The following is an 18,223-nucleotide window of genomic DNA, read 5'->3' on the forward strand; positions in this document are numbered from 1 at the left end:
TTTCAATGAAAAATGTACGGATAGTTTTTAGGGAAGAAAACAACATTCGCAACTTGAGTTTTAGAATATAAATCACATGCACTTCCAAAGATTACAGTATCTAATCCTCAACTAGTCTCCAGAAGCACTTAGAAAGCAGTTTTCTACCCATTGAAGAAGGCCAGCATTGAAGCAGTTTGGAAGTAACTAATTCTATAGCCTATGGAAACCGGAGGTTCAATATTGCATTCATAAAAGCTCTCCATTGACTTCCGTCCTCAGCCAACTCGATCCACTTTCTATTTTGCATTGCTATTTCTGTAAGATCCATCTTATTACTGTAGTGTCATCTGCGCTTAGGTCTTCCTAATGGTCTTTTTCCGATTAGATTTCCAGTTGAAACAGTTTGGAACTAAGTTAATCACGATGCAACGGAATGCATCAATTATAATTGCTAACTTACGTGAGATAACTACCACTTACGTTTTGGAAGTCTCTTGCGCATGATAACAGTAACTCTACTTATGAGATATCTATCACGTACGTTTTAGAAGTTTCTTACGCATCATAACAGTACTCTACTTGTGAGATAACTATCACTTACGTTTTAGAAGTCTCTTACGCATGATAACAATACTCTACTTGTGATAACTATCAATTACGTTTTAGAAGTCTCTTGCGCATGATAACAGTAACTCTACTTCAGTCTTGAGAATTAACGTAACGCAAGTAACGCGTTACTTTTAAGTAACGTTTCCTAGTAACGCGTTAATTTTTTTCAAAGTAACTGTAACGGTAACGCGTTACACATTTTTAAGTAACGTACCTAGTTTGCGTTACTTTTTTCGCGTTACATTTCGGATGAATAACTACAATATATTAGTGATGAGCAAATGCAAGACCATGGTCTTGCACATCCAGTCTTGGTCTTGATCTTGCACTGGAATCCTTGGTCTTGGTCTTGGTCTTGGTCTTGCACACCCAGTCTTGGTCTTGCTTGCAAGAGTCTTGCAAGTCTTGCATTTAAGAAATCTTATGCTTTTCATAGGTAAATTTTACTCTCGATATAAGGGATAATAAACTCTACAATGCGCCAGTAGTAACGGAAATACAATGTATGTTTCCAAATGTAATAGAGTTTCACCTTCGTGTAAGTATGATGGTAGTGTACAACATGGCTGATGATCTTTATTTTTTTTAAGTGCCCACGCTTCACTACTTATAAGATAAATTACAACGTTTCTTATCTTTTTATATTTTTTTAACAGATCCAACAATCTCCACTGGTTCCCAAACTGGGGAGGCTACGTATGAAAGATCTGAGACGCATGAAAGAAAATCAAGACGGCACAGATTATTGAAATACCATGAATTGCAAAATTATTTTTACACTCTAAAGGCGTCAGATTTTTCTTTTCAACCACGATTAGCTAATCCTTGAATTAAATAAACTTCCAACTAAATATTGAGATTTTACTCATTCCAATATGTACTCTATGTACTGACATCAGTCATTTTCGATGACTTTTATATATTTCTCCCCTCCGCACCCAAGTTGCGGTGCTGAATTTGGATTTAAACGGCATCAGAAGTGTCACTGTTTGTCTCAGAGACCCCGAAAACTATGGATTCGGCACGAATATCGGTCATTTTCAATAAACCTATATATATCTCCTCCTCCCCTTGTTGCGAGACACGGCATCGAAAGTGTCATTGTTCATCTCAATGACCTCGCAAAACCATGAATTCGACATTTATAATGGCAATTTCCGTTAATTTTTATATATCTCCTTCCTTCGTCTCCCCCAAGTTGCGATGCTGAATTTGCATTTAAATGAGATCGGAAGTATCACTGTTCACCTTAGCTACGCCGAAAACTATGCATTCGGCAATAATATTCATTTTCGATCATTTTTATTTATTTTCCCTCCCCTCCGCCAGGCTACGGAGCTGAATTTGGATTTAAACAGCATCGGAAGTGTCACTGTTTATCTCAGCGACCCCAAAACTATAGATTCCAGCTTAATATCGGTCATTTGCGATCATTTTTAAATATCTCTCCCCTCCCCCTCCCCTAAAGTGCACCGTCAAAGCGATATGACAGAAACCATCTCAGGTCCGAACCTCATCTATGTTGAAAATGTGATCGAGATCGGTCGGGTGGTTCAAGAGTTATTAAATTTTATTTATTTTTGTACATTTTCCATTCCTTCCCCCTCCCCTAAGTTCTACCGTCAAATTGATATGATAAAAATCACCCCAAGTCCGAATCTCATTTATGTTGAAAATTTGATCGAGATCGGTCAGGAGTTTCAAGAGTTATATATATTTAGGGGGGCTTCCGGGCTTAAGCCCCCCAAAATCTTACTATAGTAAAGTATATGAAATATCTTGCATAATTTTCACATTTTCAGGCAAATCCCCCCCCCCCGAAAGTTAGCAAAGCCCTCCCCGAAACAAAATCGTAAATACGCCAATATATATATCTCTCTCCCTTCCTCCGCCCCTAGGTTCTAACATCAAAATGAAAATCTTAAAAAAAAAATTAAAAAAAAACTTTCCAGTCCCGAACCTCATACATGGTGAAAATTTGATTGAGATCGGTTGGGTGGTTCGAGAGTTATTAAATCTCATACTTAGTCACTTTTATTTTTATTTATATTGATTTGTGTACATCTCCCCCGCCTTCTCCTCCCCTAGTTGTTCCGTCAGTGAACTGACAATTAACATTTCAGTCTTGAACCTCATCTATGATTCAAGAGTTATTAAGTTTTATTTATTATTTTATAACTCCCCCTTCTCCTCTTTCATAAGTTTTATCGTCAAAGCGAAATTATGAAAACACTCCTAGGCCCAAACCTCAGCTTATGTTGAAAATTTGATCGAGATCGGTTGGCTGGTTCAAGAGATTAGGAGTCACAAACATAGTAACTTTCAATTTTATAATATAGATTTATTGTTGTAGTATAATGTTATGTCGCTCAGTCCTCGATGTACCGTATACCTAAGGAGGCTAAAAGTTATATTGATAAACAATTATTCAAGGTATAAGCATCCGCCCATGAAATCAAACTTACGGTCACATGCACTAAGTTTTTGTCAATGTCGTGAAAATGTTATTTCGAAGATAATTTTATGAGCACACATTAAAAATTTACTACGGATGCTTGAGTCTCGGATCCAAGGCCATACCCATGTATTCGATACCTATGGTGTACGGAATTACTGATGTTCAATACTATATTTCTCTTTAGTTTTGGAAGAAGAACAAGACTAATATGCTTTGAAATGAAATGAAGTATCTAGTTTAACGTCCCACGTTTATGCACCAAGGCTAAGGGAGTCGGTGATGATGAGAAATGACTGAAATGGTGGAATGAAGAAAGTAGGAGGAAACGGGAAAACGCCTAGAAAAATCAACGCACACGGTGTTTGTCCACCAAAAATGCTCACATGACGCTAGATGACACCTGTGTGGCTTGAAAACAAGTAATATCTACAGAAAACGCAAGCAACCAATTCAGGAAACGGCATACTGTAGCTATATGCTACAGGAGCAGATCGACTCACATGGATTGCATAAACTACTGTCAGTCTTGGGAAGTAACGTAATGCAAGTAACGCGTTACTTTTAAAGTAACGTTACCCCGTAACGCGTTACATTTTTTCCAAAGTAACTGTAACGGTAACGCGTTACAAATTTTTAAGTAACGTACCTAGTTTGCGTTACTTTTTTCGCGTTACATTTCGGATGAGTAACTACAATATATGTATATATATTTTTTTCGGAAACAAATATTTCTTTCCTGTAAGGAATTTCTCAGAATGGAACAATCGAGCATGAACTACGTATGTCAGTGACCGACAGCCACAGACACAGAGAAACAGGTAAGTTCGTAGTGCCACTTGCTGTTTTTGAAAGAAGAGGACAGAATTAGGGAAATCACGTGTACTGATTGCAAGAACCTAGAAGATTTTGTCGTAGACTTTGACAGCTCCAAATCAATATATTAAGTGAGTGAACTAGAAGTGCAATGATACTGGTAGTCTATTTTACTTTGATTGGTGTTGTTTTTATAAAGATGGAGAACGAAAATATTTTACCGTTCGAACATTTGAAAGAATACTTTTTTCTTAAGAGCTGAGGATGATGGTGGACAGAATTTAAAAGTAAAGTGTCTGAAGTGCCCCGGCGGAAAATGTTTATCAACAACTAGGATGCCGTAATTAACGATTTACAGTAAGGGGTTAATATGAATAAACTGTGTTCTGATGAGCAGGCCTACTTTATTACTAGAAAATAGTTTGCTGATGGTATGTAATATTGGAGTTTTTTCAGACCAGTTTGCTTATTCTAGCGTCCCGTTGATTATAGAGTAGTGTAATATTTCTCTATATTCTGTATTTTTAATTTTACATAACAACATTGTTATTATTATATAATTAGTTTAGCAGAATAATAATAAGCAACCATTTTTTCTAACGCATAGGGATGAGCACGAGTCAAGCTAAAACTCGACTCGACTCGAATTCAAGTCGAGTTTCGAGTCAAGTCAAGGGTAATATCCTCGAGTCCAGTTCCGAGCCGATTCAGTTTTTCGCGTCGAGTTTCGAGTCCAGTCGAGTTTGATAAATGGCTCGTTCGTTTTAAGACGTCTTGAAAGCATGGCCTTATTACACTGGAAAACGATAGCCATGAGAAATGTAAGCTAAACAGTAATATGGAACACTTTTAGTGTTGCTCACGAGAGGGGACACGGCTCGCATCTCGTCTCGTCTCGATAGCGAGACCACAAAAGATTTTTTATAACAATTTCAGCTCGGCTCGGCTCAACTGAGAAGATGTCTCGAGCCGGCTCACTTGGGGTGAACCATCGGCTCGAGTTGGCTTGATAGGGATGAGCCATTTGTTCGGTTCGACTCAACTGAGCCGAGGGCTCTAGCCGAGTCAGTTGGGTAAGCTGTTGCTCGGCCCACTTCTCAGTTCGGGTCGATAGTTAATGAGCTGGGAGCCGAGCTGCTCGAATCGTTGACAATTCTAAACTCGAGCCGAGCAGTTTTGAAGATATTTGGCCAGTGTCCTATAACTTTTAACAATGTTTGGCTCGAGCCCGAATACTCAATCTAGACCCTCAACCCAAATTCAGAAGCTCGTGAACAATGTCCTTGACTCCTAGACTTCACGACTACCAAGGTTGGCAATCAACTAGCTTTTTAGTATTCAAATACAAACCGCCTATCTTTCATTTTTATATACAGTGTTGTTATAATAATAATAATAATAATAATAATAATAATAATAATAATAATAATAATAATAATAATAATAATAATAATAATAATAATAATAATAATAATAAGTTGTAGTAGTAGTGTCATTGATAATAATTATACTGTCTATGTAATATACTTGAATGTACTCGAAACTACACACCGGATTTGGCTCGAGTCGACTCGAAACTCGACCCCAACTCGAGTCGAGTTGGAGGAAATTTTTCGAGCCGAGCTCAAAGATGTCTGTTTCTAGTCGAATCGAGTGTCAAAGAAAACTCGCTCGTGTCCATCCGTACGAGTAACGCAGTATGGCATTTTATCAATGTTTCATTATATGAAAATGTTCATATATCAAATAAAAATGTGTCCTTGCATTTACATACAGCGATTCAAAACGTGCAATAATAATAATAATAATAATAATAATAATAATAATAATAATAATAATAATAATAATAATAATAATAATAATAATAATAATAATAATAGCGGTAGCAATAGTAGTACGGAAAATTAAAGTCATATTTTTTTTTCACATTTTCAAAGTTTCGGACCTAAAAGTAACGCATTAGTAACGCGTTGCTTTCAAAGTAAAGTAACAGTTACTTTTTTGGGGCAAGTAACGCGTTACTAACGCGTTACATTTTAAGAGAAAGTAAAGTAACTTGTAACGCGTTACATTTTTACAAGTAACTTACCCAACACTGCTCTACTTGTGAGATAACTATCACTTGCGTTTCAGAAGTCTCTCACTCATCATAACAGTACCCTACTTGTGAGATAACTATCACTTACGTTTTAGAAGTCTTTTACGCATCATAACAGTATTCTACTTGTGTGATAACTATCACTTACGTTTTAGAAGTGCCTTACACATGATAACAGTACTCTACTTGTAAGATAACTATCACTTACGTTTTAGAAGTGTCTTAACAAATGATAACAGTAACTTTACTTGTGAGATAACAATCACGTTTTAGAAGTCTCTTGCGCATCATAACAGTACTCTACTTGTGAGATAACTATCACTGACGTTTTAGAAGTGTCTTACACATGATAACAGTACTCTACTTGTGAGATAACTATCACTTACGAGTTAGAAGTATCTTGCGCATGATAACAGTAACTCTACTTATTTACCATTTTCTTACAGTTACATCACTTACCGCAACAGGTAATAATATCCGGTGGAAGTTTGTATCCATCACATTTGTCCTTATCAGGTAGCATCAATGAACAAAGTTGTTTACCGATTGAGAATTTCATCAAACTTAATAGCGAATCGAAGAATATACAAGTTGGACAAAGATATAAGATGAATTTAAACGGATGTTCTACAAAGGGAATAAGGAAAACTGAAAACAGAACGAGAATAAAAATATATACATATAATGCATTATTTTGTGAAGTCGACAAAAAGAGAGAGAGAAAAAAAGAGTATGTACACCTTGTCTCAAAAAGGTTGAGCGCATTCTTTATTGCTGTTTCGAGGCAAAAATTTTCTAAGTCCAACTTCGGGTATCTTCGGGAAAAAGTAAACCAGGTTCGAACCTCGAAGCCAACCTTTGCAATCGGGAAAAATCTTGCAGATGTGTTTTTCTTCTTTTAAATATAATAAGACTTGTTACCAATTATATATAAAAAAGCAAACACGTGTTTGGTTGCTGGAGTGTGTGGACGTGTGCTGCGCGCTCTCTGTGATTGATTCACTTCGTAGTGTTTGGTTGTCAAATACCTCGCTTTCTACGTGTGAGTGTTTGTTTTCCCATTGTTTGATATAGTGAAGCTTCTATTAATTTTTTTCAAGTGTTTTTTTTTTTTTTTTTTTTTTTTTTTGCTTTTCTTAAGTTTTCGTTTTCTTTCTTTTGAATACTGTGCTCCATTTGAAGATGTCAACTCTCAAACGAGTAAACACTCTGAAGTTTGATTTTGGCCCTGTCTCTGAGCGCCCTACGTCTCTTGTAATTCATGAGTGGTTGCATAACACCTTTGCCTTTACTGTTGATCAAGTGTTGAGTATCGAAATGGACATGTATCGTAAATGTATTTTTGTCAAATTGGTCTCTTTACATTTATGTGAAAAAATCCTTCGTGATACAAATGGTGTTGTAAAGTTTCGCGATTCACAAAGTTCATATGACATAAAAGTAACTTGGGCAAATGTTAGCATTCTAACAGTGAAACTGCATGTTACTCCCTTGGAGTTGTCACATAATGAAGTCAGGGATGTCTTTGAGAAATACGGCAAGATATATAGTATACAGGATGAACTTTATTCAGCCGACCATGTCTACCCTATACGAACAGGTACTAAGTTGATCAAAATGGAACTGAAACATGCCATCCCTTCGTTCATAAGTATTCAGAACAGTAGATATTGTGTTACCTATCCCGGTCAACAAAAGACATGCTTACGCTGCAATTCTCTCCAACATCTACACTCCGCATGTCCACTCCGTCCTCCCCCACAGGCTGTTTCTGGTACCTTGAGTTATGCTGGACGAGTATCTGTTCCAAAGCCCTCCAATTTGACATCACCGCCGGATTTTGTTCCGAAATTTTCCAACCTTGCCCCACCTATTCTGCCACGAGGAAGTGAAGCAAGTTTACCTGCAGTGTCTCCAAAGGTTTCAGTGTCCGAAAGTTGTGTTTCCCATGTTAGTGAGCATAATACCGTAACGCCTGTGTCATCTGATATCAACAATACCAGTGATTTTCCACCCCTCATGTCTCAATGTGCTGCTGATCGTGACAAAACCGTTTCATGTGATAATGAGGCTGATGAGCGCCCCTCTCTGAACAAACAACCAGGTGATATTCCGGAGGCAAAACCGCAACCTCAACGTTCAACTCCCTCTCCACTTGGCACCCCTTCAAATATGGTTACTTCCTTACCCCCTTGTCCAGAAGATTATTCCAGTACCATGATTACCGATGAAAGTGCAACCCCCATTCAACCAATCTTAGGAACTCTCAGTGCTTCGTCCCTGTCTTCCCCCGTTCTCAGTCTTCCAGCAGATGATCAAGTGCAGGATTACCCGTCTCCACGAGAAACAGTAAGAAGTGCACCCAGTTCCCCCGACCGTACTAAACGTAAACGCACCAAACGACAGGAACTGAGTAAAGCCCTCTCTCAGAGAAGTGATCAACAGTCTGAACATAGCGTTTCTACATGTTCCTCCGATAAAAAGTAAGTACTCTAACCTTAGGTTAGTTGTGTACAGTATACGCTTCGTGTCTGTTTCCTGTTTGTCAATTTTTTGACAACATTGAACGTTGTATGACATTTCCGTTTCCAGTAATAGTGCAGTTTGTAGGATATTTCTATTCAGCATATCGATTCTTCCTGATTTCAATAGCTTGTGTAAAATATGATGTCCTTACAAACCGATTTACATTTTTCTACAATGTTTTTCTTTTTCATCATCATGTCTATTAAAATAGCTACTATCAATATTAACAACCTGCAGTTACCTACGAAAGAATTTTCGTTACGTGATTTTCTAAGTCAGTCGCATATAGATGTCGCGCTACTACAGGAAGTTGGCTTAGAAAGGCTAAATCTCGGTGCAGCTTATACAGTTTATAATAATTACACCACCAATGGCACAGGTACTGCAATAGTGGTCAAGAGTGACGTAAACTTCACACCTGAAATATTTCACCCAACCGGCAGAATAATGACTGGCATGTTAGGAAGCATAAAGCTCGTAAATCTGTATTCACCATCCGGATCACAACATCGTGTAGAAAGGAATGAATTTTATGTACATGATGTTCCATCTGCCTTCTCCTCAAACACTGACCATTTTTTACTGGCTGGAGATTTCAACGCCGTACTCCGTCCTGAAGACCAATTTCCTAGTTTTAACTACTGTCCTACCTTACATGAACTGGTTAAAGGGTTTCACTTACAAGACAGCTGGCCATTGAAACGTCCACATGAACGTGGATATACTTACGTTCGGAATAATTCAGCTTCAAGAATTGACCGTATCTATTTGTCTCCCAGCCTAGCTAAAAAGATTATAGACGTAGAAGTAACTCCTACCATCTTTTCTGATCATCACGCATACGCCATATCTTTGAAAATTCCTGATGTCAAAATTGAACGTGGTAGAGGATACTGGCACTTCAACACTTCCCTTCTCGCTGACACTAATTACTGTGAAGCTTTTGCAGCTAAATGGCACTATTGGGTGACACAACGACGACATTTTCGAACGATCAGCGAATGGTGGCATCAATATCTGAAACCTCGTGTTTCTAGTTTTTCCAGATGGTATTCGTCAGAGAAGAGTCGAGATGATCGTAACCTGTACAATTTTTATTACAGATGTTTATGTGATGCTCAACATTCAGCACTTTCTGATCGTACGCTTCTATGTACTGTTAATAAATTTAAAGCAAAACTTTTAACCATGACCAGAAACAGAATGAAAGGTGTACTTATCAGAAGTAAATCTCCTATATTCGACCTCGAAGAAGAGCCATCCCTACATCATGTTATACAGGAGTATAAGCGTGGTGCGAGTAAATTAGTAGCACGCATTCAAGATGACGAAGGGAACACATTTTCCTCTTTCTCTGAAATCAAAACAGCGTTTTACACCTACTATAGTTCCCTATTTGGTGACTGCGGCGAAGCAAACACCCAACAACAGATTTTCCACAACCTTTCTCCAGTGCTCGATTATGATTCAGCTAGAGCGATGGACACCCCGATTTCGAAAGAAGAGGTAGAATCTGCTGTGATGAATGCCCCTTCTAACAAATCTCCTGGTCTAGATGGACTTCCAGCAGAATGGTACCAACGCTTCTTCCCTTTGATAGGAGACACATTAACAGACATAGTCAATGAATATTTCAGTGATGCGCCTGTGCAAAAGTATAAATCTCCAGGAGTGACAGTCCTTATTCCCAAAGTAAATACTGCGACTTTAGTTACTGATTACCGACCCATCACACTAATGAACTCTGACTATAAAATTCTGGCCCGCTGCTTGAATAACAGACTACAACCATATTTGGAATCCTTGGCAGGGCCCTACCAATTTGCAAGTGTAGGAGATAGGAAAATCTATCATCTTCTGCAAACGATTCGGGATGTAATTGCTAGTTGCCAAGCTTCCTCTAGCACTCCTGCGGTTTTATCTATTGATTTCCATCAGGCATTTGATAGAGTAAATCATGCCTATTTATGGGCGCTTCTACAAAAGTTTGGCATAGGAGAGAAATTCATCAGATGGATCCGTGTACTCTATGATGAAGCACAAACAAAACTTAAAATAAACGGATTTTTGAGTGAGCCCATAAAAATCAAACGCAGTGTCCGACAAGGCTGTCCTCTGAGCATGACCCTTTTTATTATTTCCCTTAGTCCTCTACTCTGGCACATTGCAGCACATATACAAGGGATTTCTTTTCATACTAATGGATTAAAAGTTTGCAGTTATGCGGATGATGTGACGGTGTTCTTACGTGACCAAGAGGATCTTCATTCTGTAGAAGCATGCATTGAAGATTATGTGAATATGTCTGGCACACTGGTAAATCGTGCAAAGACTAAAATACTGCCACTTGTACAGAACTCTTTTATCACACAAATACGAACGGTCGACCAATTAAAAATCCTTGGGATAACCTTCACGCCTCTCCTTGCTGAAACCATACAGTTAAATTACAACCAGTTAGTTAATACTGTGCGACATGTTCTCCCACTTCACAGATCCCGTCAACTCAGTTTACGGTCCAGAGTGTATTTTCTAAATGTCTTCGCATTTTCCAAACTATGGTATCTAGCCCAGATCCTACCTATGCCCTCACACATTGCGAAACGTCTTACCAGTGTTAGGAATTGGTTTCTTTGGCACGGTCACGTCTTCAGAGTCAAATACCCATATACATGTCTACCCACCGGACATGGAGGTTTGGGTCTTGTTCATATTGAATGTAAAGCTACTGCTTTATTCAAGTTTCGATCATTAGAAAATATTCAACACAATGTAAATTGGGTCAGCCATGGTATCTTAGCTGATTGTATCGAACGTATAGGTAAAAACTTGCCTCTCCATATTAATTCAATCCCTTGTTGCTACTGGTATTTCAGAGACGTGGTTGCTGATTATATTTATATGAGTGCTGAACAACAAGCATCAATAACTTCAGTGAAGTGCTTTTATATATTGCTCCTCAACCAGCTGAACCTTGAGCCTCCTCGTATGGAACTGAAATATCCAAACAACAATTGGTCCCAGATTTGGGGCAATGTGTTTGCTCGTCATATTCCACGATCTGTTCAATCGACTTGGTACACTGTTGTCAATGAGCTTCTCCCCACGAATGCCAAAAAGCACCGTCTCAAATTTAGTGACACTACTAGTTGTGTCACATGTGGTAATGAAGATGATATTGTGCATCGCTTAATTCAATGTGGATCTGCAGCGACAATCTGGCTCAAATTCCAAACAGCTGTCAGCAAAATCTGCCGTACAGTTCCTACTCTTACCACAGTTCGCATATTCGTTCTACCGGACTTTCACTTTTATCCAACCACTAAACTCAATTCAATTACCTGGTTAGCAGCTCATACGATTGAATACATACTACAATCCTCAAAACTACGCTTTGTAACAGACTATCAAGATTTCTTGTGCACTCAATACAGACACTTTCCGCCCGCTAGAAAGAAAAAGCTATTTGCGAACTACCTGGACATTGTACTTTCTGAATATATTTGAAGTTCAAAAATAGCATGGTAAAATTCTACTTCTCTCCATCAAATCACGATTTTAGCACTCTTGTAACCTATTTGTCGATATCTATGTGACACTTCTCTCCTGTATAAATGCTGTAAATATTATTTGTATATTCATCCTGTAATCATGTAATACTCCTGCTGTTATAGTATATTGTATTTCATATGTAATTACTCTGTAATCCTTAAAGAACAATAAAAAAGTGAAAAAAAAGAAAAAAAAGTGGTACGCCGTTGGATTTCAAATCGTAAGGTCGAGGGTTCGATTCCCATCTGAGTCAATGTTTTTTTTTATGAAATTCTATTTTCCGCAATGCTTGAAAAATTATATAAAATAATTACATTAAAATACGTCAGTTGTATATATATAACATATAATCATTGCAGGACATACTGATTATTATGTTTAAAATATAACAGGTGTTCACAGTACGTTGGTATTCTATGATATATATGAATGTTAAATACAAATTAAGAAAATAATATCATCGCAATGAATAAATTATGTAGTGTATTTATTTGGAGCTATTTGTCATCAGAAGTTACTTCTGAATTTTCTCATTACAGCAAGTGATTTACGCTTTCTGAAAGGTAAAGAGACTATTCGGGTATAAACAGAAATTATTATACAAACTCCAATCTTCGTTACAGACACAAAACTCCCGATCCCCAAAACTATGTAAACAGGAAATTTACGAACACGAAGTCATGTCTAAGAGACTTATTTATACTCGAGAAAGAAGGCAGAATAGGATTTCTTTCCAAAGGATTTCAGTTCAATAATCTGCAAGGGTTTTGTATATGGATGTGGTCCCTTTCTCTCCGCCAATATATATAAAGTAAAAGCGATTGATATTAGTGTCGAATCCATAGTTCTCTTTGTTGCAGAAATTAATAATTACAACTCCGAAAGCGTTAAAGTCCAAATTTAACTCTCATCGTAAAGCTCCTTTGTGGTTAAGCGTATAGCGTACATGCTTTCGGTGTGGGAGACCCAGATTCGGCCCCCAGCGAGAGCTCATGTAGTTTGCTTTAATTAGTAGGTCTACGTCTCATATAGCCTCACTGCTGACGGGACGTTAAACTCAAAATCAATTCAATTGATTCAAAACCCATTATTACGGCGGGCGATAAAGGATGAAAAATAAAATGTCTCAAGTGACTGAGATTAGTGTCAAATCCATAGTTTGAGTTCGTGACACTGTTACAAACACAATGTCATTTAATGCCACGTTTTGGTATGAGCGACTTGGCCTCCTGGATTTTGAATTTACAGGAGCAACATCAAAAGCATTGCTCACACAGCTCTAAATGTTTTGATGTATGTATACGTGTATATTCCAGCGAAACTCCGGAATGTCTGGAGCAACTTTTACCTAACATGGGAGACATATTACTTTCAATCTAAGGAAAAAAATATTGTGGAATTCAGATACCTCAAGGGATTGAAGTTGGGAAGAGTGGCATGTAAAAATAGTGTAAAATGACTGATTGTAGAGTGTTATCCATTGTTTTCTTGGTCGTTGAGATGAGTAGTGAGGCACTCAATGGCGTTATATCCAAATTCATCCCCATCTTTACAGGATGAGGGGCTTGGAGATATGAGTCTCCAAGTCTTTAAGTAAGAAATGTAAAAACTTACTTAAATATTTGTCGAAGTAATAGTTTTCTGGGGTCGCGAAAGCGTTTCTAATAACTTTGGAATGTAGTTTGTAACCACTTCAAGATGGGCTCTTTAATCATATCAATTTCTCACCTTAAGAAGAAATTACCATCTCAACTAGTATATGTATCAAGCTAGCCTTCGCAATCGAAAAAAAAATTGTGTAGATGTATGTTTCGTCTTTTAAATGATATACTAAATGTAAAATCAGAGATTGAGTTGGTCGGTGGGTCAAATGGGTCAAGATTTATGAGTGGGTCAGTGGATCGTAGGTCAGCAAGGCGTGACCCACTGCGAAACACCATCACTGTGACTCACACTGACCCATTGACTCACCAACCCATTCTGCTCAGTGCCTTCTAGATAGCATTTTCTGAACACTGGCAACTTTCTCTACGTTTTACTTTCAAGACCACCATTTTTCTTCTTTTTTTCATTTAGTTGTAATGAAGAAAGAAGTTCAGGCTCTTTTGGATTTTGATATTTCCAGTTGTAACAATGGCAATAGGACTTACTGCTTGGCTTTTGGGATGCAGGCTATGAGTTTTTAGAGGAGCTAACTACTGGAAAAAATTGGTTTATTACAAATATAACCTCTTAAGTCAGTAGAGAGGATGGCGTGGATAATGGATCAAACTTAATGACGATGTATTTTAGTGGGTCGTAGTTGGTCACAATGGTTCAGAGTTGTTTATAGTTGGTGGTGGGTCAGAGTGGGTCATGGTGGGTGAATGGGTCACGTTGGGTGTTGAGTCATTGTGGGTCACGATATGTAATGGGTCAGTATTTTGTGAATCAAGGTTTCATTGACCCACACCATCTCTTGTCAACATTGCACTAAAGAGGAGAGTTTCCGAAGGTGCGCGTCGGCGTTTTTCTAAAATTTTGCACATAGATTGCCCCACCAGAAAGCAATAAATCTCGAAACGGTTCACAGTACCATCTCACAGAACTCGAAATAGAGGGATTTGTTTGATTGGCTAAATTAAGACCTCAATAATTTATCCTTCTACAAGCGAGATTTTCTTCATCGTTTCCGTGGCGAAGTCAGAAAAATATGCGGCAAGTAAACTTAAGGTTGAAGGTTCGCGCCCACCTTGGGATACTTACTGTTTTTCCCTAGTGTTTTTTACACTCACCTGAATATACACAAATCAAGCATATGGGCGATTTAACATATTTTGGGGGAGGAATTTGGTGGTTCGTTGGCGTTTCCTTGAGTCTCTGCCGCTGGTGGTATAATCTTCAAACCCGAAGTGGGGCCACCACGGATCGTAGCTGCGGGATCACCAACTTTTGGCGAAATGTCGCCAGTTGCGCATCGGTGGTCCACTGACGCTTACGACATGGGGGCTTGTATCTGAAAACTAAGAGAATAAAGAAGCATGGTATCCATGAAGCCCGTTGACACTAATAAAAGTCTGAAACGATGAAAGAGATGTCAACACCGGAAAACATGTATTTTATAATTTCAAAGGTACCCCGTGTCGAGGAAAAAGATTTGCCCCAAGGTTCCCCGGTGGGTCTCAGGAGGAGTGCAACTCAAAATTTGAAAATGGTAAAGGGAATCAAGTAGTATGTCATTTAAAAGTATTACTAAAATTTAAAAAAAAAAATGGTAAGAGTCCCGAGTCTTTATGCTAACTTGTGCAAAATATCGAGCGTTCAAGATGGTAATAAATACTTCATTGAAAACTCCTTGACCACCTCTACAAATGTGAAACTGTGAAACTACCCAGAAGAGGTAAACACTTGTCTTACCATTGCAAAAGTATAATGCACCAAGGTAAAACAAGAAGCGACCCATTATGGGTTTATTACATCACTAATATTAAATTCTACGTTCCACGATTGTGTCTTTAAGCTAAAGGACAGGGTGATTGCGAATTATGAAATTAATGGTAGAATACAGAATTGACCCACAACCAACTATGAACCACTATGAACCATTGTGACCAACCCCGACCCACCAACGTAATCAACTCTGACCCATGATCCACGTCCTTCTCTCCATTGACTAAAGAGGTTACACTTGAAATAAAACAAGACTGTGAAATTTTCACTTATCGGAGTTTGAATTCCTACCGTCAATCGCTCTAGCACCGCCCTGTTACAATACCGGCGGTTTACGTTTTTCTGAATATCTCAGCATTATTTGTTCTATCAAAATGAAAATTGCAGAATAAATCTCTATTTCGAATTTCCTTTAGAAATAAGAAGCCACTGAGTCATAATGTTATATGAATCACTTTTACTCTTCTAATAGAAACAAACCCTTGACCCCCAAGCGTTACCGGACCAAACGTTCTTTGGACGAAATGTGCTTTGAACTAAACATCCCTGGACGAAATGTCCTTTGGGCCAATTCTCCTTTGGGCGAAATGTCCTTTGGACCAATTGTATTTTGGACGAAATGTCATTTGGACAAATTGTCCTTTTGACCAAATGTCTTTGGATTAAATGTCTCTGGACGAAATGTTCTTTGGACGAAATATCTTTGGACTAAAAGGGTGGCCACCGGTTGGGCCAGTGTGAGTCACGGTGAGGTGAGTGGTGTTTCGCAGTAGGTCACGTCCTTTTGACCCACGATGCACTGATCCACTCACAAATCTTGACCCATTTAACCCACTTACCAACCGACCCACTGACCCACTCCATCTTTGATTTTAACATGTCTTGTTTCATTTAAAAGACGAAACATACATCCACATAATTTTTTCATCGATTGCGAAGATTGGCTTAATATCATAATTGTAATGGTAATTTCTTCTTAAGGTGAGAAATTGATATGATTAAAAAGCCCATCTTGACGTGGATACAAATTACCTTCCAAAGTTATTAGAAACGCTTTCTCACCCCGAAAACTATGAATTCGACAAATATTTAAGTAATTTTTGAGATTTTATTTTTAGCTCTCCCAGGCCATCACCCTGTGAAGATGGGGATGAATTTGGATGTAACCTCCATTGGAAGCATCACTATCCATCTCAACGACCGAGAAAATTATGGATAAAACACTAAGATCAGTCGTTTTACATTATTTTTACATGTCACACCTCCCAACTTCCATAACTTCATACTACTACAATATTTTCTTCTTAGATTGAAAGTAATATATCCCCCAAGTTTAGTAAAGGTTGTCCCAGACATTCCAGAACTACGCTCTCCTTATTAGATGTGCTGGGGGATCTTACTCTTACTGGAAGTTGAACTTAAACTTAAAGGTCATCAGAACTGCTCCCAATGAACTTGGCGACCACGAAAGATATGGGTTGTATACTAACATTGGTTATTTTCAATTATTTCTACATGTCACAAATTTCACAAACTCCTTCATTGTGTTAATGAGGGCTTAACTTACATGGCATCTGAAGTTCCAATCTTTACCTAAGAGACCCCCAAAATTATAGATTCGACACTAATGTAGGTCTTTTTTTTATAATTTTGATGTCAGTCCCTTTCATTCCTCCTAGGACAGCAAACGGATACTGCCACTGCTAGGACTAAATTCGGTCTTTAATGGCATTAAAATTTCTACCAATTAATTTAGCGAACAGTGCTGCATTTAGAAGCTCGGCGTCCCTACGCACTTTTGCTCTCGCGCCACCAATAACTACACATTTCTCCGTCCCTTCATCCCTAACTTACAAATAAAACTTTATTCGAATATGCTTAATTAGTGAATTTATTGCAGTTAAATACCACTCACTAGATGCTACAGCTACAATTACGTAACAAAAAATGAATTGGAAACATGTTCTGAATTATTTTCAGATTTCTTACGCTATCATTAAATATATTAGAATAGTAAAAGAGGACTTCTCATGAAATAGTATATTTGCTCTCGATTTTTTTTTAAACTTTTTCATACGAAAAAAATTAAAATGTTAAGCTTTGCGCCTCTAGGCACGGGCCTAGTTGGACTAATGGGAAATGCGGCACTGAAAACTTACGCTTCGTCTCTAATATTGGTTGATTTAGATATTTTTTTGTCGCTACGTAACCACTCTGGGTGCTAATGGGAGCTTAATTGGACTTGAATTGAAAGTAGAACTGTTTACATAAGCGACCACGAAACTATGGATTCGATACTAATATCGATCCTTTTCTAGCATTTTTATATATATCCCGACAATACTCTTTTCCAGATTGTAAGAAATATGGTTAAAATTGCTCTAGACATATCAGAATTATGTCGAAACACACACATACATCCACTTTCATATATATAAATACAGAGTGAGCGAGCGAGAAAGTGAGAGAGAGCGACCAAAGGCATCACCACTTCCACATTGCAAAAGCATACATCAGGTATTGAATTGAAAATCTATGTAAAGACCTTCTGCTGTGGCATGCTTCATAAGGACAATTCCAGTCTACTCACGTGACCTTTGGGGTTCATGAATTTCTTGCGAGCGTTCCGACTTTGGATTCTCTGTTTATACCCTCTTCTTATGCCTCGGATAATTTTTCAAGAATATCAATGACATGCTGTAATACGAATGTTCAGAAGTAACCCCTACATGACAAATAGCTGCAAATAAATACAC

The 18,223-nt window shown here is 38.0% G+C and overlaps 1 protein-coding gene across 1 annotated transcript in view; it reads right to left on the minus strand.

The window, feature by feature from the left end:
• The window catches only part of LOC145685614 (phospholipid-transporting ATPase ABCA3-like), a 148,649-nt gene that overhangs the window by 56,957 nt on the left and 73,469 nt on the right, over nucleotides 1-18,223 (minus strand). The window contains exon 9 of the mRNA XM_081758004.1: nucleotides 6,420-6,608. Coding sequence (XP_081614130.1) covers nucleotides 6,420-6,608 — 189 coding nt within the window. The remainder of the gene's footprint in view (nucleotides 1-6,419; nucleotides 6,609-18,223) is intronic.

This window comes from Thermobia domestica, chromosome 5 (assembly GCF_964235325.1).
Source record: "Thermobia domestica chromosome 5, izTheDome1.hap1.1, whole genome shotgun sequence".
Taxonomy (NCBI): domain Eukaryota; kingdom Metazoa; phylum Arthropoda; class Insecta; order Zygentoma; family Lepismatidae; genus Thermobia; species Thermobia domestica.